The 25177-nt window shown below is 34.9% G+C and overlaps 1 protein-coding gene across 1 annotated transcript in view; it reads right to left on the bottom strand.

Annotated features, from left to right (window-relative positions):
* Positions 1-25177, bottom strand: part of VWDE (von Willebrand factor D and EGF domains) — a 95396-nt gene that overhangs the window by 21505 nt on the left and 48714 nt on the right. Inside the window, 9 exon segments of the mRNA XM_045166517.1 lie at positions 8551-8634; positions 14359-14462; positions 17249-17344; positions 18228-18323; positions 18427-18523; positions 22811-22848; positions 22943-22999; positions 24248-24274; positions 24277-24342. Of these exon segments, the coding sequence (XP_045022452.1) occupies positions 8551-8634; positions 14359-14462; positions 17249-17344; positions 18228-18323; positions 18427-18523; positions 22811-22848; positions 22943-22999; positions 24248-24274; positions 24277-24342 (665 nt within the window).

Raw genomic sequence — 25177 nt, forward strand, 5'->3', positions numbered from 1 at the left:
TATTCTTAAATTTATAAGTTAACTCACAATCTCTCTATGTTATGTATGCCATTAATGTTGTAGTCAGATCAGATCAGTCACTCAGTCGTGTCTGACTCTTTGCGACCCCAGGAATCGCAGCACGCCAGGCCTCCCTGTCCATCACCAACTCCCGGAGTTCACCCAGGCTCACGTCCATCGAGTCAGTAATTCCATCCAGCCATCTCATCCTCTGTCATCCCCTTCTCCTCTTGCCCCCAATCCCTCCCAGCATCAGAGTCTTTTCCAATGAGTCAACTCTTCGCATGAGGTGGCCAAGGTACTGGAGTTTCAGCTTCAGCATCATTCCTTCCAAAGAAATCCCAGGGCTGATCTCCTTCAGAATGGACTGGTTGGATCTCCTTGCAGTCCAAGGGACTCTCAAAGAGTCTTCTCCAACACCACAGTTCAAAAGCATCAATTCTTCGGCGCTCAGCCTTCTTCACAGTCCAACTCTCATATCCATACATGACCACAGGAAAAACTATAGCCTTGACTAAACGAACCTTTGTTGGCAAAGTAATGTCTCTGCTTTTGAATATGCTATCTAGGTTGGTCATAGCATTCCTTCCAAGGAGTAAGCGTCTTTTAATTTCATGGCTGCAGTCACCATCTGCAGTGATTTTGGAGCCCCAAAAAATAAAGTCTGACACTGTTTCCACTGTTTCCCCATCTATTTCCCATGAAGTGATGGGACCGGATGCCATGATCTTCGTTTTCTGAATGTTGAGCTTTGAGCCAACTTTTTCACTCTCCACTTTCACTTTCATCAAGAGGCTTTTTAGTTCCTCTTCACTTTCTGCAATAAGGGTGGTGTCATCTGCATATCTGAGGTTATTGATATTTCTCCCAGCAATCTTGAATGTTGTAGTAGTTGCATGTAAATAAGTAATAAAATATATGGAAAAGTAGCAAAGCATTTTTATGATTATCATCTTTTATTTCAGATGGGAAAAAAAATCATGTTAGCTCATAAATTCCTTTTGGCAGTTTTTAGTTTTTCCTTTTCTGAAAGTTTTACATCACATTATGCCAAATCTCTAAACATTTTTTTTTCTTTCTTGTAATCAGATTCTCCATCTTCATTCAACAATTCCCATTCTGTTACCAGATGTGATACATCTAAAGAGAATTGCTCTGCTTCTCTTCTTTAGATTGGAAAAGGATTTGCTTATTTATCTTTAACATTCTTGAAGCAATTTCACATAAAGTACTTAGTGATGATGGGCATGGTAATATTTAGATGAGGCAAAATGATTTGTTTTTCATGGTTATTTTGGAATTGTCATGATTCAGAAGAAAGCAGTTCAGTATTTGTTTAAGAAAAAATACCTTTTGTGCCTTTCATATACCAAGAATAAATCCCAGCTTCATAACGAAGTAAAATGTTAACTCTCTCAAAATGCAAGTGTTATGATAACACAGGGAGACAAGAGGGGACTCAGTACCTGACGTCTCCCTCCTCTTCCTCCTGAACTTAGGTCTGCTGCTGATGGCTCCCCTTGTACTGGCTTCGCCAGAAACTTTAGGGAAGGAGCCTAGGTGGGACACTGTAAAGATCAAGTGCACTGTGCAGAGTCAGGCACAGAATGCCTAATCAGCAACACTTGCAGATGAAACAGCAGATTAGACAAAACCCAAAAGATAATTAGTGATTCAGAGATAGATCTGCAAAATTACCCAGCAGCACATAGAAGCAAGGATTTGGAAAATAGGAAAGTAGTTAACTGACATTTAGACTGGAATGGACAGGTGCTTTACATTCCTAATGGGTGTCCTAGAGGAAAGAATACAAGTAATGGCAGTGGTGGCGGGCAATATTAAGGAGAGGATAATAAAAGTTATCATTATTCAGTAACAATAAAACACAGACATGGTATCAATTATGTACAAAGTACTGTTCACAGCACTTGACTTTCATTAACTAAGTTCATGCTTGTAACAACCTTATGAGTAGGTATTGGATGAATCCATAGATACAATAAATATAATACTTACTGAGCAGTATAAATTAAAAATAAAATGACATTTTGACACCTTGTAGTCAAACTACAGAACAAATAAAAAAAAGAAGAATAGGATAAGAACCAGAATAAAACAGAGTAACAACAATTAGGTTGATAATATAAATTTTAGAAACAGTGAAATAATAGTTTCAGTGAATAGAAGGAAAATAACCATAAAACCAGAATTAAGTATCCAGCACAACTATTTTCAAGTAAGAGGGAATCATAATAGTACTTTAACATAAAAATAGAATATTTACCATCAATAGAAATTTACTAAAGGAACTTGTAAATGAATGTGCTTTGGGAGAAAAAATTTGATTCCAAAATGAAGGTCAAGAGGCAAGAAAGAATGAAAAGCAAATTAGTAAACACTTAATCAAATGTTGTCTTTATAAATAATAGTAATAATTTCTAAATTAGAGTATAAAGGAAGATAAAATTAAACAATAGCATGTAACGTGGAAAGAGACTGACAGGAATTAAACTGTTGAAAAAGTTAAATTTTTTGAAATGAGAGTGAAGAGTGACTTATATTTTGTTTTTCAACTGTGAATTTCAAAGGCAATAATCATAAAGATCAAAATATATATTATGCTCAGGCCAGTTAAAGGGAAAAGAGGAAGCAAAATCCAAACAAATACAGCATCTCAATCAATCCAAAACAAAGTATGAAGAGAGAAAAAATAGCAGAAGTGGAACACCTAGGAAAAACCAAAATGATAAGAAATAAGTCAAAATATTTGTAATTCATGATACACAATTTCTCCAATTAAAAGGCAAAATGACTAGTAGTTAAAAAAAAAAAAAAAAAATCAGCCTTGCATTGAATTCCAGAGGCACACATAAAACTTAAGGCTAGAGAAGCGTTGAAAGTACAGTAGAAAATGATTAGCCAGATAAATATATTTTTTCAGGAAAATTTAAATAAAGATGAGTAGCTTTCAAAATAATTTTTAGGTAACCTTTAATAACCATTCAGTAAAAAGCATTAGGGATAAATAAGTCACAACATATAGTGATTTACCAAGAGTTGTATGTCAACTATTGTTGTCTGTGTAAAAGTATCAACTTGTTTAAACTACATTTAAATCCAACAGATAGGTATTATTTATATTTCCATTTTTTTTAAGATGAGGAAATGAAGGGATGGAGGTTAAATAATTTGCTTCAGATCACAGCTTGTAAGGAATAAGATTAGGTTTCAAATGCAGAAGCCAGTTTATCCCCAGAGTCCATCCACTTAACCAGCATGTTATGCCACCTAAGAAAAGGCCTGGTATACTAGAAACGTCTAGGCATCTAATTTAATGGCCTCAAGTATATAAAGGGAAATTTGATAAAATTACAAGGAGAACTAAGCCAATACAAAAAAGGAAAAAAAAAAAAAAAGATTTCAGTACCTTTCTAAATTATAGAAGATTAGGCAGATAATAAATTCACAAGATGAAGAATAGAGTTTAAAGTTTGGATTTAACAGAAATTAATAAACTTTTTGCTCTGTATCAAAACTTTATAAAGGTAAGGATAAACATTTGTTATCTAACAAGTTATTCCAAAAAATGGTGACTCAGAAAAACATGCTTTTCTTACATCACATTACCTGTGGGTCAGGAATTCAGGTGTGGTTTAAGTGCTTTGGCTCATGGTGTCTTTAGAGGTTTCAGTCAGGATGATGGTGTCATCTCAAGGCTTGACCTGGGGATGATCCACTCAAAAATCACTCTTGTGGTTTTTATCAAGATTCAGTTCCTCCTGGGTTGTTGGCCTCAGCTCTTCCTGGGTTGGCTGGAGGCTTCCCTCAGTTCATTGCTATATAGGCCTTCTTATGGGCAGACTGGTAGCATGGTAACTGGCTTTTCTCAGAGATGAAGAGAGGGAAAATGAGGAGAGTGGAAGGAGAGAGAGAGAAGGGAAAGGGGATATGAAAGTAGGGAGAGAAGTTAGGTATCTTATAACCTAATTTTAGAAGTGACAGTCATTCCTTCTATCATATTCTGTTGGTTACAAATGAATCACTAAGTTCAGCATACCCTCAAAAGAAAGGGATCACATAAGGGTATTAGTATCAGGAAGTGGTGGTCATTGGGGATCGTCTTAAAGGTTGCCTGATACGGTGCTAGTGGTAAAGAACCCAGATGCCAATGCAGGAGACATAAGAGATGCAAGTTCAGTCCCTGAGTTGGGAAGATCCCCTGGAGGAAGGCATGGCAACCCACTCCAGAATTCTTACCTGGAGAATCCTATGGACAGAGGAGCCTGACAGGCTATAGTCCACGGAGTCTCAAAGAGTTAGACACGACTGAACCGACTTAGCATGCATGTACAACACAGGTTATGAACTCAAAATACAGGACAATAATTTGGAGTGGGGAGAAGCAAGATTATAAAAGGAGAACAGAAATAGGTGCAACTGTTTTGTCATTGGCATATTTCTGAATTGATTGAGTTGTAGGTGTCCATTTTGGTATTCTTTATCACTTCAGAGATACAGTGCCATTTTCTTTTGTATGTATCAAATATTACATATTTTTTCAAAAAGAAAGATAGTCGTCATTTTCTGTAACAAACTTATAAGTAGAAAATATACTTTGTGGATTTTTGGTCCCATGAATTTAAGCACATGTAAGCTTTTTACTTGAATTATTCAAGTAGTAAACTCAAGTGTTTGTTGTAAGTGTGATCTCTAAATGTTAGAACTATTGCAAACAAAAGAACTTGGTTCCATCGTTTTTATATGGAGGTTTTTTTTTTCTGCCCACCCACTTGCCTGGTATTATCAGAAGACAGTTTGATAACAAGAATCAAGCTAATAACATTAGCTTATGACTGATTAGCTGTCCAGTTTGGCCTCAGCTGAAAATTCTGAGCAATTAATTTTAATCTTATGATTATACTCAGAGGACTGTAAACCATTCTCCTTAATTTAAATACAACAGTTTACAACTTTAATCCATATGCAATAATGAGTTAGGAAAATTTTTTACTCTGAAAAAAGTACCACAACTGAAATTTTCTAAAATAACATATTAAATTTTTAATTAATTTTAATTGCCCCTTTTCAGTTAAGATAAACTGCAGTCCTTTGATTTTCAATTCATATTATTCTGAATGTCTCTTTCTTGGTATTTCAAGAGAGCAGCATTGTTTGAAGCTAATTGAAGATTCTGCAAAAGTATACATTACAAAATTAAGATCACTAAAAAATTCTAAGCAGATGGTACAAATATATATAAGAAGTAATAAGTAACATCTATATAAATCATTCCTCAGCTCCTAATCATACTTTCTTAAGGTAACCAATTAAAAAAAATTATATGTCTTCATAGAAATTTTGTTATTAAAAACATATGTGCATGCAAACACACATTTTAAAATGAGTGTAGTAGGATTGTCTGGAGAAGGCAATGGCACCTCACTCCAGTACTCTTGCCTGGAAAATCCCATGGATGGAGGAGCCTGGTAGGCTGCAGTCCATGGGGTTGCTAAGTGTCTGACACGACTGAGCGACTTCACTTTCACTTTTCACTTTCATGCATTGGAGAAGGAAATGGCAACCCACTCCAGTGTTCTTGCCTGGAGAATCCCAGGGACGGGGGAGCCTGGTGGGCTGCCGTCTATGGGGTCGCGCAGAGTCAGACACGACTGAAGTGACTTAGCAGCAGCAGCAGTAGGATTGTCTAAAAGTTTGCCTTTTCATATTTTTCATTTAATATAGCCATCTTTCAAAGATGTAAGATTAAGTTCTGCATGACTTACTGTTTCATATGGTCTATAGAAATTTCATAGCTGAATATGTAATAACTTTATTGATGTCACTTAAAATATTGTTATTCAAAGAGTAGTATATCAGAGGTTATTATTTAAAATTTTTATGTATTCTCTTAATTGGCTATATCTCTCAAGATTTCCACTGACAGGTCCCGTTTTGTAGCACTGCTCTTAAAAGTGGATGTGATAATTCTTTAAATTTGGATCTCAATGAAATATTACAAATCTTGATTTTAATTTTCATTTAACTCAATTATAATTACATGTTAGCTAAAGTATTCATAACAATATGTCAATTTCAAGTCAAATGAACAGCTTAAAAATAACAGTTCGTCTTAAATATTTTATCTATTTTAGCATTAAAAATTATAATATGGTAGTGTTAGAATGTTTACTCTTCTCTGACACTTTTGTAATTATGATAAAAAATTTGCTTTTTGAAAAATAATGAGTAGCATCTTAATTAATTGCAATGTGGCTTTTACAAAGAGCTTGAGGCCTAATTAGTTAAAATCTCACATATGTATTTTCAGCACGAGAATTCTGTCAGAAGTTACAAACTGCTTATCCATCATAGTTTCAACCATGCTTGCCAGTGTAGTTTTCCCTGAGGGATGGGGAATGAAACAACTCCCTTTCTAGTCAGTTGTCTCACTAGGTTAGTTAGGGCTGAGTAATATAGACTGGCAAAGCCTGTTATCAACCTGCCTGTATGGGTTAATGAAGGAATTTTCTGTTTCAGTGGAAACTCAATAGATACTGGTTTGGAAGACTATCATGATGTTCAAACAATTAGAAACAGGACATTTCTCTTAATCATTTGGTTTAACAGCGACTGGAAGGTAAGGTCATCTAAGCAGAGCTGACAGGTAGTACAGTCTGGGATCCTTGTTTTCTCATTTCAGGAGAAAAACACCTCAGTGCATCTCCTGGCAGCCCCCTCCTTTTCAGTGAAAATCTAATATTGGAAACATTTTAGAATATATTATGCTTCAGGACTTTATCATTACCCATAAACTGCCTTCTGTTTGCTTTAACTCATTGCCCTTCTTGATTCCAACCATATGGCTCTAGAAAAATCCCACTCTTGCTCTGCAGAGCCAAGCACACAGCCGTATGCCAACCCTCAAAATGAGCAATTCAAGTTTTATTTCTGGTAAGGTCAATTTCCATTTCCTACAGCTGTTTCTTCTTTTCTGGGGAGAAAAAGAAAACTAAAATATTTTTCTATCACTCATGTGAGACATGATACAAACGCTATGAGAAGGTGCCCCAGTTTTGTGTTTTTTTTTTTTTTTTTTACGAAGTTCTGCTACTGCTTTATGTTTTTTTCTTGGTTTGAACCATTCTACTCTTCTTTGCAGGCCACTGTGTAGAAAATGAAGGAGTCAGACTATCCATAGCATTTCTGATGCTTGCTTTATTTCACTTGTAATGCTGCAGGCAAGGTGCATTGATGATGACTTCGCACTGAAAATGGCTTGAATCTTTAATATGGGGAGATAGATTTCAGGTCAGCTCCAAAGGAAGAATTGACTGTTGTCACAAAAAAGAATTTGAAAAAAAAGTCCTGTTTATTTCTGGAGTCCTCAGAAATTGCAAGTCATCAATGAGAGTGCATCAGCAGAGGACACTGATATGGCAACAAAGGGGTTGCTTCATAGATGAAGCACCTTGAAGCTGCCGTCTCCATAAACTAACCTAGGGGATATCATCAAGATCGTCCTTAGAAAAGAATGGCAGGTCTTTTTTTTTAATTTATTTATTTTAATTGGAGGCTAATTACTTTACAATATTGTAGTGGTTTTTGCCAAACATTGACAGGTCTTTATGGCTAAAAACACAACTTGGAGGCATGGAAACACAAACTCTACGAATTTCCTTTGATTCATAATCAGAGCCCTCAACCAAGAGAGAACATCTCAGCTCAGGCAGAATTGAACCAAAGCAGTAAAGAAAATGCAGACAAAGATCTCGAGATCTTAGAATGAGAATCAAAACTAGATCCTAACAGTATCTCTTGGTCACATTAGCAAGGGCCACAGTTACTTGGTGAGCAAGATTTAAGTTCGATATCAGAGTCTACTATATATATGTATAGTAAATGATCTATTTATCTTTCTGCCTATCTGAGGGAGTTGGGAAATAAAGTGGAATTACTTTCACTGTACTGTTTTTGTCCAGTAAGTCTTAATACTTTTCTCAAGTTTCTAGTCTTTCAAGTCAAAGACTTTCCAGGTATTGTCATATGTAAGACATATAGCTGGGGGGAACCTGCTTACTTCAGATAAAATTACAGTGCCAAGAAGGAGTATATTCAGAAAACCATCATCCTTTACAAAGCCTTTTTTTCTCTCAGGGTGTACCACATATGGGACTTATGATTATTTGTCAATAATAGGAGAAAACATTATAACTTTGAAATACATGAAAGTACTGGCCATTTGCATTTCTAGACTCTTCCAAGTTCAATGTACATATGAAAAACAAAGGTTTTCTGCTTACCCTAATAATTCTCACAGCATTTTAATCTCATATAGATGGTCACTAAATCTTCAAATGTAATTCATCCTTTACTAGCACAATGGGAATTGTTAACTGCAGTCAGCCAAGTGGCTGAAATTATTGATTTGGTGTAACAGATTATTGGTGTAACAGATGTCTAGGTCACAAGAAATACCGATACTGTGTTAGCAAAGAAATTTATTTTTGAAAGATATCATGCCTGCATTAAATGTTTAATAAGCTGTCTTACCCAGTGGTCGTTTTGCATTGCGTGTGTGCTATCTGGGAACTGAGGATCTAGCACCATCTGCAGGTGAAACTCTGCTAATTCCATCTGGCAGTTACAACATTTTTAAAAGATTGACAGCTGAGGTTAGTTGGTTTTCACATTGATGGACAAGACTGTCCTCAATTTTAAATAACTGTATGCCAGAGTTGACTGAAAATTTACATCCCCTTATTTTATCTTGCTTTTGACTCACATATTGTTTAATCAGTGCTTTTTAAAAGTAAACTCTTTAGTCAGAAACAAGAAACACCAATATACAATAATCATTGGAAAACCTAAAACCCAAATAGAGGAGTCTGTCATCTTTTCCTCAGCCTAGTGGTTCCACTAATTCATTTTTAGCAACATATAATAACACTCATATATTGGGCATTTATTAGGTGACATTGTGAAAAATTATTTATAATTATCTCATTTTAAATTAAAAATTATCCACTAATCTCTGAAATGAGAATTATTTATCCCTATCTTACAAATGAAGGAATTAAATATAGAAGCTCTTTGTGCAAGTCCACATAACTGGGAAAAGATGGCATGAAGATTTGGGGTTGAATTAAAACCCAAGTCTCCCAATTCTAGAGGGTCAAAGAAAGGTTAAGAATATTTGATAATTCAAATATTTCATTTAAATGTTAACACGAATAAACACAAAATAGCCAAGCATATTAAACAATGTTTAAGATAAGAATTCATTTTTGGAAGATAACATAAACACTGGAACTTACACATGTTGAAGTACTTTTGCCTAAATTCTCAAACACATTATCTTCAAAATATTCTCCAAATAGATTTTGGATAAAAGATTTTTCAAGTTAATAGATGTGAAAATATAACCAAGAAATAAGAAAAACTTAAATTACTTCTCCATAAATTTATCAAATTACTTGCTTTTCAAAGTTCACATTATATTTCTGAAAATTACTTCTATTTGCATGAGTCATTAGCTTTCATAAGGAATGCTTTTATATAAAATCTGTAAGCTGTAAACCATAGCATTTCTTCATTATTAGCCTATACGGGTCCATTACATCTATTATAAATGCATAGTCTACTGATTAATATTTTAATTGCAGCTTGAGAGTCTTGGTGTGGATCTAGAAAACGTTTATAAAGATTTTAAAATCCTGGTTTAGACATTTCAAGATAAATACTTGAGCTATTATAACTTTTTAACTATAAAAAATATACATTGAAGATCAGCTTAGTAAGTTACTAATAAAATTGCAATACTGTATACTGAGCAAAGAAGGCAGAAGCAGATATAAAAATTATAGCTATTTCATTATGACAGCTTCTATAGGATTTTTAATTCTAGTTATTAACTTTAAAAAATTGTTCACTTTCATCTAAAGTACTTTTTTCTTTCTAGCACTTATTTTCACAACAGATTACAAATTTAACCACATATAAATTATTAAAGGTTTATTTTGCATTTGTATTTCTATATTTTTGGTAATAAAATAAGACATAGTAAAACATGTTATATTCTCTTAAATGATTCTTTATCTTTCAGCAAAGATGAAATGATAAAATCTCTTTAATTCTGACACTGAATGCATAGATTCTTATCAAAGTTAGGCAATAATTTTATTCTAACAATGTCTTACTTTGTCTTGTAATTTTAGACATGGCCTAGGACTGCTTAGTCTTTCCATTTAAAAAAACAAAATGAGTTTTGTAAACTCATATGATTTAATAGGCATGTTCAAATTAAAATAAAATGTTTTTTGAAAAAGATAATGAAGTTTGAGGTCAAATATAATAGAGAAAAAGAAGTGTTATAACTCTAGTTAATGTATAATTATTTGCATCTGTGAAATAGAGCTTTCAGTTATTTATATATTCTTTGTTGACATTCCCACTTCTTTAACAATCATGTCAATCTAATTTTCTTTTATGAAGTATTCAAATCTCTTTTGATATTTATAGGCGGATTTGATTTTGTGACAGTTTCTCTCATTTCTGCATCAAAATAGATGATGGTACCGAAAAGAATGGATGAATAAAAGACCTTTTCACAGAAAACACAGAAACCAAGTGAGTCTTTTAAAACTCCAAACTCCATTATTTCTTCCCCGCTCTCCAGAAATGGTACACGTCAGAACAGCAGAAAGAGTAGAGATGAAAAATAAACAGACCAAACTAAACATGGTTTTTTATCACTGAAAAGTAATAACTTCATCTCCAGAATAGAGTCCAAAGGAGTAAGATGCAGAGCTTTCAGTATGTGCTGTGGGAGCTCGCTTTTGTTCCCTTGGCATCCCTGTCACTTCCTCCTAAGGGTAGGAGCACATTTTCCAGAACCCCTTCTCTGTGTGGTTCTGGGTTAGAGTTCACCATTGAAAAGAGCCTTCCAGAGAGTTAGAAGCTGGGCATGAATAGGAAGCCATTATTTCTTCAAAGGTGTTTGCTGTTAGATGCTTGGAATTCAAGTGACATCTTCATTCTCAATTTTTCTGACCTTCAGCAGCTGCTTTCCTGACCTCTTCCCTAGCCTCCCCCATCCCCATCAAGGCTCTTCCAACAGTCCTGAGAGTTCCTAATTTTGCATTAACACTTTATATCTGGATATGTCATATGCCTTCTATGATGCCGACTGGTCCCAGATGATAAAGACACTGTCACAGTAAAGACAGGGAAAATATTCAGTTTATTAAATATTGTGACTGTCAGAAACATCATTTCAATATGTTAATAACAAATCACATGTCAAAGTAAAAATATGATTATCTGGATTTCTCCTTTCCTTTTCTCTAACAATGACAACTAAGACCAGTCTGTTTATTAGTTTCTTCAACCTTTAAAAGAGCTTTAAAAATGATGTTCAAATAAACTTCAAGTATTAATAGTTAACTTCAACTTCTGAATAAAAATGTCCATTCTTATACTTGATATTACTCAATATTTGACCTGCAGTAGAAAGAGGGAAATCAAGTTTCAAAGAATATTAGAAAACTAGGTAATTCTGACTTATTATTTGCTACCTTCTTCCTCCTGACATAAAGCACTAGAGACTAAGAACTGCTCTCACAAAATTGAGATCTAATCAAGATCATATTTAAATGTCAAAATACTTGTGACTTAATGGAGCTTGCATACAATTGTATATGATTCCATCGTGGAAGAGGGTTATATTCAAGAAATATCCATGCTCAATAAAACCAAATAAGTATTTTTATATTCTCTAGGAAAAGACTTTTGACATTCATGTATTGCAAAATTTCCTCTCAAGTCTCTTTGTCCATCCTTTTCTTTCTCCACCTCTCTCTATTCCTCTATTCAGTGTAACCACCAACAAACTTACATAGTGTTCTCTACATGCCAGGCACTGTTCTAGGTACTTCACATATTTTAACATATTTACTCCTATGACAACGCCATATAAGCTCCATATTACAGATGAAAACAAGTAAGGCTCAGGGTGGGGTGTAACACCTTGCCCGAGGCCACAGAGCAAACAAGCGGCAGGGATGAGGGATGGAGGAAGCACACTTGGCAGGTAGGCAGCAGGTTTTGAAATCTCTCAAAGCTGTTCATCACACTACCCTCTTTAGCACCTCCCTTCCCCATTTCCTCTTTCTCCATGTCTTCTTCCTAGCTAGTAATTCTTTGTCTCTTTCATTGAAATTCTAGCAACCCATGAGAGCTTGGGAGAGCAGGTTACAACAGAGCAGGACATGTGGTCCTTGAGCTAACTCTTCTTGTTTCATCTGCCCCGTGACCTCATGTTTTTTCTTTCCTTAATATGGTCCAGACGGATCTCAGAAACATAAATGGGGATGATGATCTGCTAGTAGTCATATGAGGAAGGATTCCAATAGTAAAGAAATACATAAAAATAGAACATAGACAAGTAGTTTAGCATGTCAAAATGGACTCAAAAGCTTTTGAGGTCATAGGCTTTTCTGTGCCATAAAAAAATCTCAAAGTATATTCAGACTGCCTTAACTCAAACTTTTATATTAAAATATTTATTTTTCTCAATAATAGCTGATCAAATACTCAGTAACTTTTGTTTTCTAGCTTTCAAACCATAATACTATTATGATCTTGTTTTTCTCAAAACGGAGATCATATCCTTCCATGAGGAACACCAGTTCTAGGAGAAAGATAAATATACATATCCACTTTGCCACCAAGCCCGTCTGATTCAGTATCTTCAGGAATAAAATTCCTTATCATTTTTCAAAATATAATATACTCCAGAGTACTTTGATATTCAAGACCCTTGGATTTTTTGAAGTGTTAAATAGCATATAATTGCTTTTTAAAAGGAAATCTAATAGATAGTAGCTCAGTTGATAAAAGAATCTGCCTGCAGTGCAGGAGACCCAGGTTCGATCCCTGGGTCGGGAAGATCCCCTGGAGAAGGAAATGGCAACCCGCTCCAGTATTCTTGCTTGGAGAATCCCATGGACAGAGGAGCCTGGCAGGCTACAGTCTGTGGGGTCACAAGAGTCGGACACAACTTAGCAACTAAACCAATAGATTAAGAAATTTTTGGAGAGTTCTGCAATTGCGATTGTGTAGGAATCAGGACTGAAAAAATACCTTGGCTGGTGATATTTAGAAATTTAAAATTGGAGGCCTAAAAAATTCAATTTCATTTTACTAGTGCTGATACAATCATAGAAACTTTTAAAATAGATGTTTACATAGCACTGTCTTTATAGTTTACATGGCGGGGGGACAGCTTCAGAAACTGCAAGAAAGTCTTATTGCTTTATTGATTTTCAAAATACAAAGAAATCCTAATTCTAATGATATGAAGAGTTTTTAAAATTGTTTTCCCTGAAATGGTTTTTTGGCAACCTGCTCCAGTTATTTTTGCCTGGAAAATCCCATGAACAGAGGAGCCTGGCGGGCTATAGTCCACAGAGTCACAAAGAGCAGGACACAACTGAACATACATCAAGTAAATGAAGAGAGGGGCTTCCCAGGTGATGCTGGTTGTACAGAACCTGCCTACCAATGCAGAAGACATAAGAGATGTAAGTTGCATCCCTGAGTAGATGTGAGTTGCATCCCTGAGTTGGGAAAGTCCCCTGGAGGAGGGCACAGCGACCCACTCCAGTATTCTTGCCTGAGAAATCTCATAGTCAAAGGAGCCTGGCAGGCTACAGTCCATGTTTGCAAAGAGCCAGACAGGACTGAAGTGACTTAGCATGCTTGCATGCAAATGAAGAGAGAGAACTATTATCAAGGAAAGGAATGAGGATATTCAATGCTTCAGTGGCATATGATCCGCCGAACATGTTTAGAAACACGCCTCCCCCCATCAATGAAGTAGTGATTCCCTGATGTAAAGGTGGTGAAATTTTTTTAAAGGGTGAAGGTGGTCTTTTTAACTAGTATTTGACCAAATATAAATTATTGGTGTCTTTTTTTTTGTACTTTATAAATTTTATTTTATTTTTAAACTTTACATAATTGTATTAGTTTTGCCAAATATCAAATCTATATTGTGAGATACTTGCTCTCTTTCAGCTCTGGTGTCATGAAATATTATATAATGTTTGATGGTTGTTATCTACACGCTGAAATTCCATAAGCGCACATGAAAATTCTACAAGATAACTCTATAATGACACAAAAATGATACGATTTCTAGTTTTAGAGGAAAATAGTAAAATCTTGTATATTTTCTATTTTAGAAGTAAAAGAACAAAAAGCATTAACAGGTATAAATTACTGTATCTATCAACTGAATATCCCAGTTGATGGCAGGTGTCAATGTCTAATACAATCTTTGTTTAAACTGTAAAATACCTGTATTTTCTTTTCACATTTGACTCCAGAATATCCAGTGCGGCAAGAACATATGTTGGGGAGTACACATATGCCTCCATAAAGACACTTTTGATTGCAAATTGCTGTAATACACAAGTTTTTACAGTTACTGTCTTTTAACACAAATGCTTCAGACAATTCCAAAGGCCTGAAGCAGTTCAGCAACTTGGCTATAAAATAGTCATAAGAATCAATGAATGACCAATTGCACTACTATATTTCTGCAACCAGTGTGCAACACAACAGTTTTACTATTTCATAAAGATATCAATATTATTAAAGCAAACATTTTCATTGGCTATATTTTAAAGTATTTAAAACAGATCTTTTTGTTTTCTTTAGAGAGGAGATTCAAATCAGCATTCATAATTTGCTTTTTAATAAAACTTTTTTAGCAAAAATTTAAAAGGGGCAACTCAGTACTGACCAACATATAGAAAAACAGACAATTTTATGTACTACTAATGGAAGTTTTATGTACTACTGATGGAAGGCTTCCCTGGTGGCTCAGAGATTAAAGCATCTGCCTCCAACATGGGAGACCAGGGTTCAATCCCTGGGTTGGGAAGATCCCCTGAAGAAGGGAATGGCAACCCACTCCAGTATTCTTGCCTAGAGAATCCCATGGACAGAGAAGCCTTGTAGGCTGCAGTCCATGGGGTCACAGAGAGTTGGACACAACTGAGCAACTTCACTTTACTTCACTTCAATGGAAGTTTAATGTGAAACTACTCTATTGGAAGCTTCCTAAAGATTTTCATATTATCTGTACTAGAAATTTCTTCTTTAAAATCTCTTCCTATGCAGCTTTAAAATACCTATATCTATTTGAATATCTGTTTATCTTTTGTCTTTTTTTCCCCCCATCATTTACCTGCCTACCCACCTATAGAGAAAAATTCTTATGATAGTAGCAGTTTGTAAATAACAGAAATGTTCAACATGAGAGGAAAGGTCAAGTGAATTATAGTATTTATATTATGGAATTTAGTATATCTTTTAAAATTATGTTTCTAAGGACTCTGAAACACTTCTAAGTAATACTGACTAAATATAGGCATAATGTAAAATTGTATACAATACAGTTATTTTTCACGGGAGAAGTATCTGTTTAAATAGCTCATATTTGAAGCTTGCACATATAAGAATAATACTCCCTTTAGTATAAATGCAACATTGAAAGGTATGTTTTAATCAGAGCTATTGTGTACAGCTGAGCAGGTCGTGTAAAGGATGAGGTTCCACAGCTAACTAAACACTGTTCATATCACAGACATCATAGATTTTAATATTTATTACAACAATTTTTCCAGAAGATGGCAGTAAAACAACTTGTATAAATAACATCATCAATATTTAGACAGTTTCCAGACAGAAGTAAAGCATTTTGAGGAAGGGGACTTTTAAAAACTCACACAGAAGCTACAAGGTGCAAAAACAGGGTGCACATCTTCAGACTGTGCTCAGAGGACCTGAGTTCACAAGCACTGGAGCATATTTTCACATTCACGTGCTTTTAGTGTCTTATCATTCTCTCATAGTCCACACAACCCCTCTCCAGAATGAGAAGGCCAAATCGAGGTTGAGTGTTCCTTTTTTTAGCATTTTATCACATCTAACTTTCAATGTGAATTACTGATTTTTGAGCACATATTTCTTACATAAGTACTAGCACTTAATTATTTCTTTGAAAATATTTTACTAGATTGAGAAGTGAGTAGTGATTAATAATAAACTATAAGAGTCATAAAAATTATATGCAGAATCTCTGACAAATGGAAATGAGTGGTTCAAGCATACTGAAAAGCAGAGCAGGTATTTTTAGTAAAAAAAATACAGTCATTTTACAATTGTATAATTTCAGTTTATAATACATTTGCATTACCAGTTTTTATATTATGTAGTTATTGAACATTTGAAAGTACTTTGAGGAGATTTTCTGTTTTTCCCATTAAGTCAATATTTGTTAATATTTTAAGATGTTATTTCAAGTTTACATAAGTTTCAAAACTGCATAAAATTTGATTTTTCTCTTTAGCATGAAATCCCATCTATGTAAAAATTTATGACTAAAAGTGGAAATAGCTAAGATGATAAAATCAAGGCAGAAACTAGTTCTGGGTGAAGGAATTTGGAGAGATTTATTTTTTAAAAATTTTTCATATTTTCTCTGATTTCCATGATAGATATATATCTACCCTATAATATAGAAAAACATTTAAACTGTGTATTAAAACCTTCTTCATCTAATTCCCCCTTGGAGGAAAGCAGTCAAAAGTTACAGACTTCTAGTTAAATAAGTACTGGGGATGAAATGTACAACATGATAAATATAATTAACACCGCTGTACATTATATACAAAAGCTTATAAGAGAGTAAAATTTCTCATCACAAGGGAAAGATACTTTTTAAAAAAATTCTTTAATGTTGTACCTATATGAGATGAATATTCACTAAACATTGTGGTAATCATTTCATGATGTATGTAAGTAAAATCATTATGTTGTACACCTTATACAGTGCAGAATGTCAATTATATTGCAATAAAACTAGAAGAAAAAGAAAGAAAGATCTTTTAAAATGAAAAACAAAAAATTCTTAAGACCACCTAAGAGGAATTCACTGACACCCCACAGACTACTTTGGATCTTTCTAAGTTACACAAAACATTAATATAACATACCATACATTCCTTTTTAAATAGGTATAGAAATGGATAAGACATCCCTCCATTTCTAAAACTTTAATGAATCAGCATACTGGGATTTATATTTCTATATATATTTCTCTTAAAGCTATACTTTATTTAATAATTAGAATAGATTCAAATTCAGAACACAGAGTAGAAAGTGAGTTCTGTAGGCTTAGGTGTTTGACAGTGTGCTCCTGCCCGTGTGGTAGGACGATGGCATATGCTGGGAGCAATACATTCACCACCATTTTTACATTTCTGAAAGCAGATTGCTGCAAATGGAAATATAAATAAGTTTAAAACTTAATTTACTAGTCAAATCCTACCATAGGCCACAACAATTTTCATTAAAGAAAAAAGAGAAATGGTTAAAACATCAATGATTAAAGAATTTTTCCCCTTACCTTTTTCCCATTGTTAGACTTTTGTGGAAAAAATGAAATATTTGAATGAGAACTGCCATCATCTCAAAAACTAGATTGAAAGCAATAAAACCTCTCAGGAGGTTCTGAACTGGTCTGAGACAGGGCCAAGAAATCAGTAATTTTTTAAAAAAACTTCCCCTGACTCCTACTTATAACTGAAACCAAGACTTAAATACATGCCATTTATCCTGGGAACTGTATTGGCTAGACTGGAAAATACAAGATACCCTGTACCTCTGCTAATTAGAAAGACAGAGTTCAGAGGAACTGGCATTTTACTCTATTTTTAAAAGATATATATATATATTTTTTTTAATTAAGTGATTTATTTTGATATAAGGCAGAGGAGTTTGTTTGATGTTGACATTCCAAGAGACATTTATGGAAAACAGTTTTAAAGTTGAAACACTGATGCAACTGATGCTAACTGTATTTCCTAGGAAAGCTTATACATATTTTGTAATATGAAATTAGGACCTTTTTGATTTAGAAGTTTAGGCAAGTCCAGTAATAAACCAATGGAAGGAGGATTGCTTTGCATTGGGAAATGGAAGAAGAGTGAAATAAAAAAGATTAATTCTAAAAAAAAAAAAAAAAAGATAAATTCTAAAGTAGGACTAAATAAGAAAAAATAAAGCAAGGAAACAAAAAACAAGGAACACGCTCTTTGTCTGAAGTCCTGCTTTACGTTCCCATGTGGACTTTAGCATTTTAAGGGCATTTCCCTTACATGTGTTGCACTGTTTCCCTCTCCAGCCAGAAGGACAAGAGCAAAGGCTTTGTCCCACACACTTTCTTCCATTAATGCACATGGGAACACAGAAACCTGGAGATAAAGGGATGAAGTATTAGTCCTTAAATATCAATAGTTTTGCTATTAATACGTTTGCTTTACCTGTAGCTGGCAAACATATTTAGTAGTGTCTTACTTTTTTGGCATCTCCTACCAGTGTATCCTTCAGGACAGACGCACACATTATTTCTCATGCAGTGACCACCATTCTTACAGGGAGGCTGGCAGATAGCTAAAATAACATATGGCAGCAATCTGTGAATATCACATATTCAATTATTATATGTTGCATTATGTGTGTGTGATCTATGGGGACATAAGGCAGAGAAATGAGATGGTAAAATAAAAGATCACAACTGCAAGTTGTTAAAACCATCATTTCTAAATCATAAAATACAATACTTATAGCCATACGTTGCTAGTGGGTTAGCCTTCAGTATGATAGTACAAATATTATGAATCTAATCTTATGTTTCACCAAACTCTGAAGTAAAGAGTGAAATGACCTGGGCAAAAAACAAGAAAATAAGTCAAAACCAAGCTCAAAATAAAACCTGTTCCTATGGAAGTTAGAAAAATTGGTCATACAATTGGTCATATGTTTATAAAAAACTTTAAAGTTACTTTTAGGTACCTACTGAGGTCATAGAGACAGAGCTTTATATGTGACTTATTCCTGTCAGGGCCTGGGAAAAAATCTTTTTAACAATAAATCCTCGGCTTTTTCAAGAATATTTATTGGATAATCCTGAATACAGTATACTAGTAACTTCTATGTATATGGTTCTGTCCCATGGAGTTCAGAAATTGATGTTTGTATCTTCTATAGGATTTTTCTTGCATCATACTTCTTCCTGATGTGACAATTAAATTCAGTTATTTAAAAATAGTAATTCAAAGGCAAACTTGCCTGTAAATTTTTAAATTTAATTTTCCTTAAGTGATGATTAAGTGGATTTTAGTTTTTGTTGTAAAAGTGAATGCCCAGTTGTTTTGTTTTGGTAATAAGGTATTTGTGGACAGATTCCTCTTTTGAAAACTTCCAAACACTAAGAAAAATTCAGCTGATTTCAAGTAGATTCATAGGTGAAAATAATGTAACACTTTTTGTATAAAAACAATATAACTGAAAGATTTTAGCAAATGAATAATATCCATTATTTTAGACTGAGCCTTTTTTGGTTAATGATTGAGTTCCCTTTCTCTGGCATTTTTATTGGTACTTTTTATAATGGAGAAATGATCTTAAGTTTTCTGCTTTCTAATCCTTACACTGGAGAAGGAAATGGCAACCCACTCCAGTATTCTTGCCTGGAGAGTCCCATGGACAGAGGAGCCTGGTGGGTTACAGTCCGTGGGGTCACAAAGAGTCAGACACGACTGAGCGACTGAACAACAACAATCCTTATTGAATTTAAGATTATTTCTATTATTCATTACAAAAACACCACAAGAAATACCTGTGGTTAGGAATTTAACACTTAAAAATAAAAAGAATAAAAGACCTTTTTATAATGGGCAGTACTCATATACTCTATAAAACTTGATAGAGATAAATACTACATCTATACAAAAAAGTATATATAATTAAACTAATACAGAGAAATGGCATAAAACATGGACTTCATTGTGCCACCCCGAATCCCATTTCAAGAAAAGGAGGTTTAGGAGAATACCCAGTCATGTATATATATTTATGAGATTCTCCAGTCTCAGATGGATCTTCCATCAAACTCCAAAATGAGCCAAGTAATCTGGCCTTACTTTGTATATGGAAAGAGCTCATGGCATTTAAGGGATGAAGGAAATTGGAAGATATGAGGCAGAAATATCAATAACCTCAGATATGCAGATGACACCATCCTTATGTTAGAAAGTGAAGAGGAACTCAAAAGCCTCTTGATGAAAGTGAAAGAGGAGAGTGAAAAAGTTGGCTCAAAGCTCAACATTCAGAAAATGAAGATCATGGCATCTGGTCCCATCACTTCATGGCAAATAGATGGGGAAACAGTGTCAGACTTTATTTTTGGGGCTCCGAAATCACTGCAGATGGTGACTGCAGCCATGAAATTAAAAGACGCTTACTCTTTGGAAGGAAAGTTATGTCCAACCTAGATAGCATATTCAAAAGCAGAGACATTACTTTGCCAACAAAGGTCCATCTAGTCAAGGCTGTGGTTTTTCCTGTGGTCATGTATGGATGTGAGAGTTGGACTGTGAAGAAGGCGGAGCACCGAAGAATTGATGCTTTTGAACTGTGGTGTTGGAGAAGACTCTTGAGAGTCCCTTGGACTGCAAGGAGATCCAATCAGTCCATTCTGAAGATCAGCCCTGGGATTTCTTTGGAAGGAATAACGCTAAAGCTGAAACTCCAGTACTTTGGCCACCTCATGTGAAGAGTTGACTCATTGGAAAAGACTCTGATGCTGGGAGGGATTGGGGGCAGAAGGAGAAGGGGACGACAGACAATGAGTTGCCTCATTGGAAAAGACTCTGATGCTGGAAGGGATTGGGGGCAGGAGGAGAAGGGGACAACAGAGGATGAGATGGCTGGATGGCATCACTGACTCGATCGGACGTGAGTCTGAGTGAACTCCGGGAGTTGGTGATGGACAGGGAGGCCTGGCGTGCTGCGATTCATGGGGTCGCAAAGACTCAGACACGACTGAGCGACTGGACTGAACTGAACTGAACTGAGCCTCACATTTTGGGCTTCCCTCATAACTCAGTTGGTAAAGAGTCTGCCTGCAATGCCGGAGACCTGGGTTTGATTCCTGAGTCGGGAATATCCCCTGGAGAAGGAAATGGCAACCCACTCCAATATTCTTGCCTGGAGAATCCCATGGAGCCTGGCAGGCTACAGTCTATGGGGTCCCAAGAGTTGGACACAACTGAGCAACTAAGCACACACACAGCCTCACATATTAAGTCTTGCTTATTAATAGTTAACCTTTCGTGTTGTTTTCAGCTCAGTGTCTGTCTCCCTCTTTTGAAATGCTATAGAATACACAGTATATGCTCCTTATACTTATTTTAACCATATTCTGCCTAATTTATTCAGTGGCTTTCAATATGTATACCATCTTCCCTTCCCTCTATTTGGGCTCAGAAGGGATATGACTTAATAAAAATAAAGATCATATTTTTTTCTTGCACTTTCTATAACGTGTCTTATAACAATAATACCATTACTTAATGCCAAGTGCTGACTGTACTTGTATATGGTCTACTGTGGTCTCATTCACACTTGACAGCAACTCTCTAGCTCAAACTTGAAAGTAAAGAGGTCTGAGGCCTGGAAACTATAAATTTGCCGTATTCATGCCACTAGGACATTGTAAATACTGATAACTCCAAAAATTTTAACATGACATATGTTCATTAGACAATTTTTAGTTCAATTTAGTAATTTAGAGAGTCCCTGCTTTACTTAGTTATATAGTTGGCATATACATTTTAGAGAGTAAATTTTCTTACTAAATCTTACACCTATTGCAAATAGCATTAGAAGCATAGCTTTTTATTTCCTTTCTCACATTCTCCACTCAAAACTCTACCTAAAACTCTTAAACATGCATTTAGTAATAGTCTCCTAATTTTCAAGATCTGCCTTAACCTAGTCTTTGCATTCTGTGTTCATACCCTAGCTCCTTAACAGAAATCTGAATTAGAAAAACGCATTTTGAATGCTTAATATATCTAGTATTAGAGTGATGGTTTCTTCTCCATCTCAGTGTCAATCTTAGAATCCTAACCTACCTCTAAGTGAAAAAACAAAACAGAATTGAAGTCAAACTGTAACATGACAAAGAAAGTTTGTATTTTAGAAGTTAAATTATCACATAAAATAAAAAAATCCACTCTATATTCATATAGGCTCAAAACTACTAAGATGCAGAAAACAGATTTAAAACTTCATTTATTGACATTATTTCATGCCTGTGTGCTCAACTTCAGGTCATGCCCATTATTCTGAAAAAAAAAAAAAAAAAAACAGCTTATAGCATTAACTCTATGAGTGAAAGTGTTAAAGTCATGGGCCGTAAATGGGGTAAATGGTACATCTTTATGTCTCATATTACTGGGCACACTGCTGTGTGTAGCTGGCTCTTCATAAGTGTTTAATGAAACTAAAGTCAAGAGAGATCATGAGATAAAATTAGTAGTAGACATTAGATTGACTGTAAATAAAACATTTTTGCACAGAAGGCAACAAAAATGACACCATTGCACACGAAAGACTGCAAGAGAGCTTGCTTATTTGTTTCACACCTTGGTCCTACAAATGTGCCAAGGTTGTGAGCCTAACATAAGTTGAATAAGTAAACATTTTACACAATAACTCATATATTTCTGTGAATTGGTAATTTGGTGATCAAAACTGCAATGTCACAAGAAATAGAGAAAATAAATAAATAACATCTTCCCCTTTGAAAATTGTCTTATGTTTGTTTACTCAGAGCTCTGTTTGTGTCTAACTTTTCCTTTGCCTTTTTATTTATAAAGAAAGAATAATTATCATTCTGACACTGTGTACCAAAGAATCCATTTGGACAGGAGTTGGTGATGGACAGGGAGGCCTGGCATGCTGCGATTCATGGGGTCCCAAAGAGGCGGACACGACTGAGTGACTGAACTGAACTGAACTGAACTGAAAGTGTTTGGTTTATTACAGGAACCACCATTGAGGCAAATGGGGTTACACAAAGCTGGTAAACAGTAGGAGGGAGAAGGACCATAAAAGTTTTATTATTTAAAAAATGGAAGCTGCCCTGAAGTACAGAATCGTGCATAATGAAATATTTTATTTTTACTGCCATTTAAACCCATAACCTATAATTAATTAGACTTTTCCAAACATAAGAGGAGAGGAATGACCAGATAATAGCTTTGAAAGTTTGTTCATTAAGTTAACAAATACTACCAAGCAAGAATGTAGAGGCTGTTGTTAGAATTTAGAATGCCCTTGGTAAGCATTGTTGGTAAAACAATTGGAAGTTAAGAGAAAGCAATTCGATAGCACAAACAGGATAGTCTGTAATCTGCTCAAATACATTCAGTCATGATTTTAAGTCATCTTCCCAATTCAAATAGGAACACTGCACTCAAGTCCTAGCACACTCGAAAGCACGCTTTGTTTTTGCTTCTTTCCCTTTGTTCCACTTTGAAAGTCACCCCAAATTCCATTTTTAATCCCGATTTTGCCAATTCTCCAAAGCTTACAATTTTATTCCTAACTGCACCTGTCAGAATGAATTTCTCTTTCCTCTGCTTCCAAAAAGGTAAACATTTATTATGTCACTTGTTACCCAACTTGTATCATAGTGCTTTTTATAATTATAATCTGTATCTCCTTCACTAATGATATGCTACTTGTAATGGGAAAAAATCAAATTGATCTTTATTTCCCTTTGCATCATGCTTCACACATAGTTGTCAAGCTATAAACACTGAATTAAATTTATGTTGAGAAAAGTCCTTAGATCACAATGGATTAAACAGATATTGGCAAACACCACTGCCAAGGAATTAAGCCTGATACTGTAATAAATAGAATAACATTATGATGTCCAGTTAACTCAGAAGTGCTTGAATATTTAATGAAACAATGTCTGCATTGTTCCTTTCAAAGAGACCTGAATATGCAACACAAATATGTTTCTCTCCACCGTAAGGCAGAGTATGAGGGAAAAATAAAAGCCAAAAAAGAAAGTATTGGTTGGGTTGGATAAGATTAAAGCTGGAATACATTCTATGATTGTATACAAAGATAAGGAATGAAGATGAGAGACAGAGTTTTAAAAATCTATCTGAAATAAAAACTCTATACCAATCTCATCTGATTAGTTTTATGTTTTGCAAGTCCTTATCCTTAAGCCATTGATGCACCTTAAACCACTGATGCACCTTAAATTTCTTTCAACTGACATATTTATTGAAAATATTTCTGATTTTACCTGTGCTACAAGTAGGTCCATACCAGCCGGCTTACACTCACAGACATCTGGTTTAAGACATTTGCCTCCATTTTCACAGTGCCTGTTACAGACAACTAAGATCATAGGATAAATTAAAAGAAAGGTAAGTTAGATGTGGTACTGGTCATATTATTGGCTATGACTTCAGTTCAGTTGCTCAGTCGTGTCCGACTCTTTGCGACCCCATGAATTGAGGACCCCGTGAACAGTATGAAAAGGCTATAACTTAGTTGCTCATAACTGCCAACCACAGTCTAATGAATAAGATTAAAGAGAAAGATAAAAAACATTTTATTTTTTGGCTTTAAATAGTTTGCAGTTTTCATATTCAGTTACCTTTATTGTTTGCTGCTGTTAATAGAGATGGAGAAAGTAGAAAATCACTGAGATGAATAGTAAGCAAGAGTTGACTATTTGTGAAAACTGTTACTAATGAAAGTAATAATAGACATAGATTAAATGAGATCAATTTGTATACAAGCCAACAAATTAGAGGGGCTTCCCAAGTGGCACAAGTGGTAGAGAACCCAGCCACCAATGCTGGAGATGCAAGAGACATGTGTTCAATCCATGGGCTGGGAAGAGCCCCTGGAGAAGGAAATGGAAACCTACTCCAGTATTCTTACCTGGAGAATCCCACAGACAGAGGAGCCAGATGGGCTACAGATCATGTCGCTACATACTTGCTACATATATGTCGCAAAGAGTTGGACATGTCTGAGCGACTGTGCACACACAACAAATTAGAATTCTTATTATCTCAAAGTAATGGTCATGGACTGAGTCCAGAAAAGAGTTGTTTCTAACAACAAGCTTCTTTATCTTACTTACTACTGGCACCCAGTGCTCTCAGTGGTATGCAGAATGGTAATCATCATAGCAAATCATGAAGGCATATATTTTGCATAG

The sequence above is a fragment of the Bubalus bubalis genome, chromosome 8 (genome assembly GCF_019923935.1).
Source record: "Bubalus bubalis isolate 160015118507 breed Murrah chromosome 8, NDDB_SH_1, whole genome shotgun sequence".
Classification (NCBI taxonomy): Eukaryota; Metazoa; Chordata; class Mammalia; order Artiodactyla; family Bovidae; genus Bubalus; species Bubalus bubalis.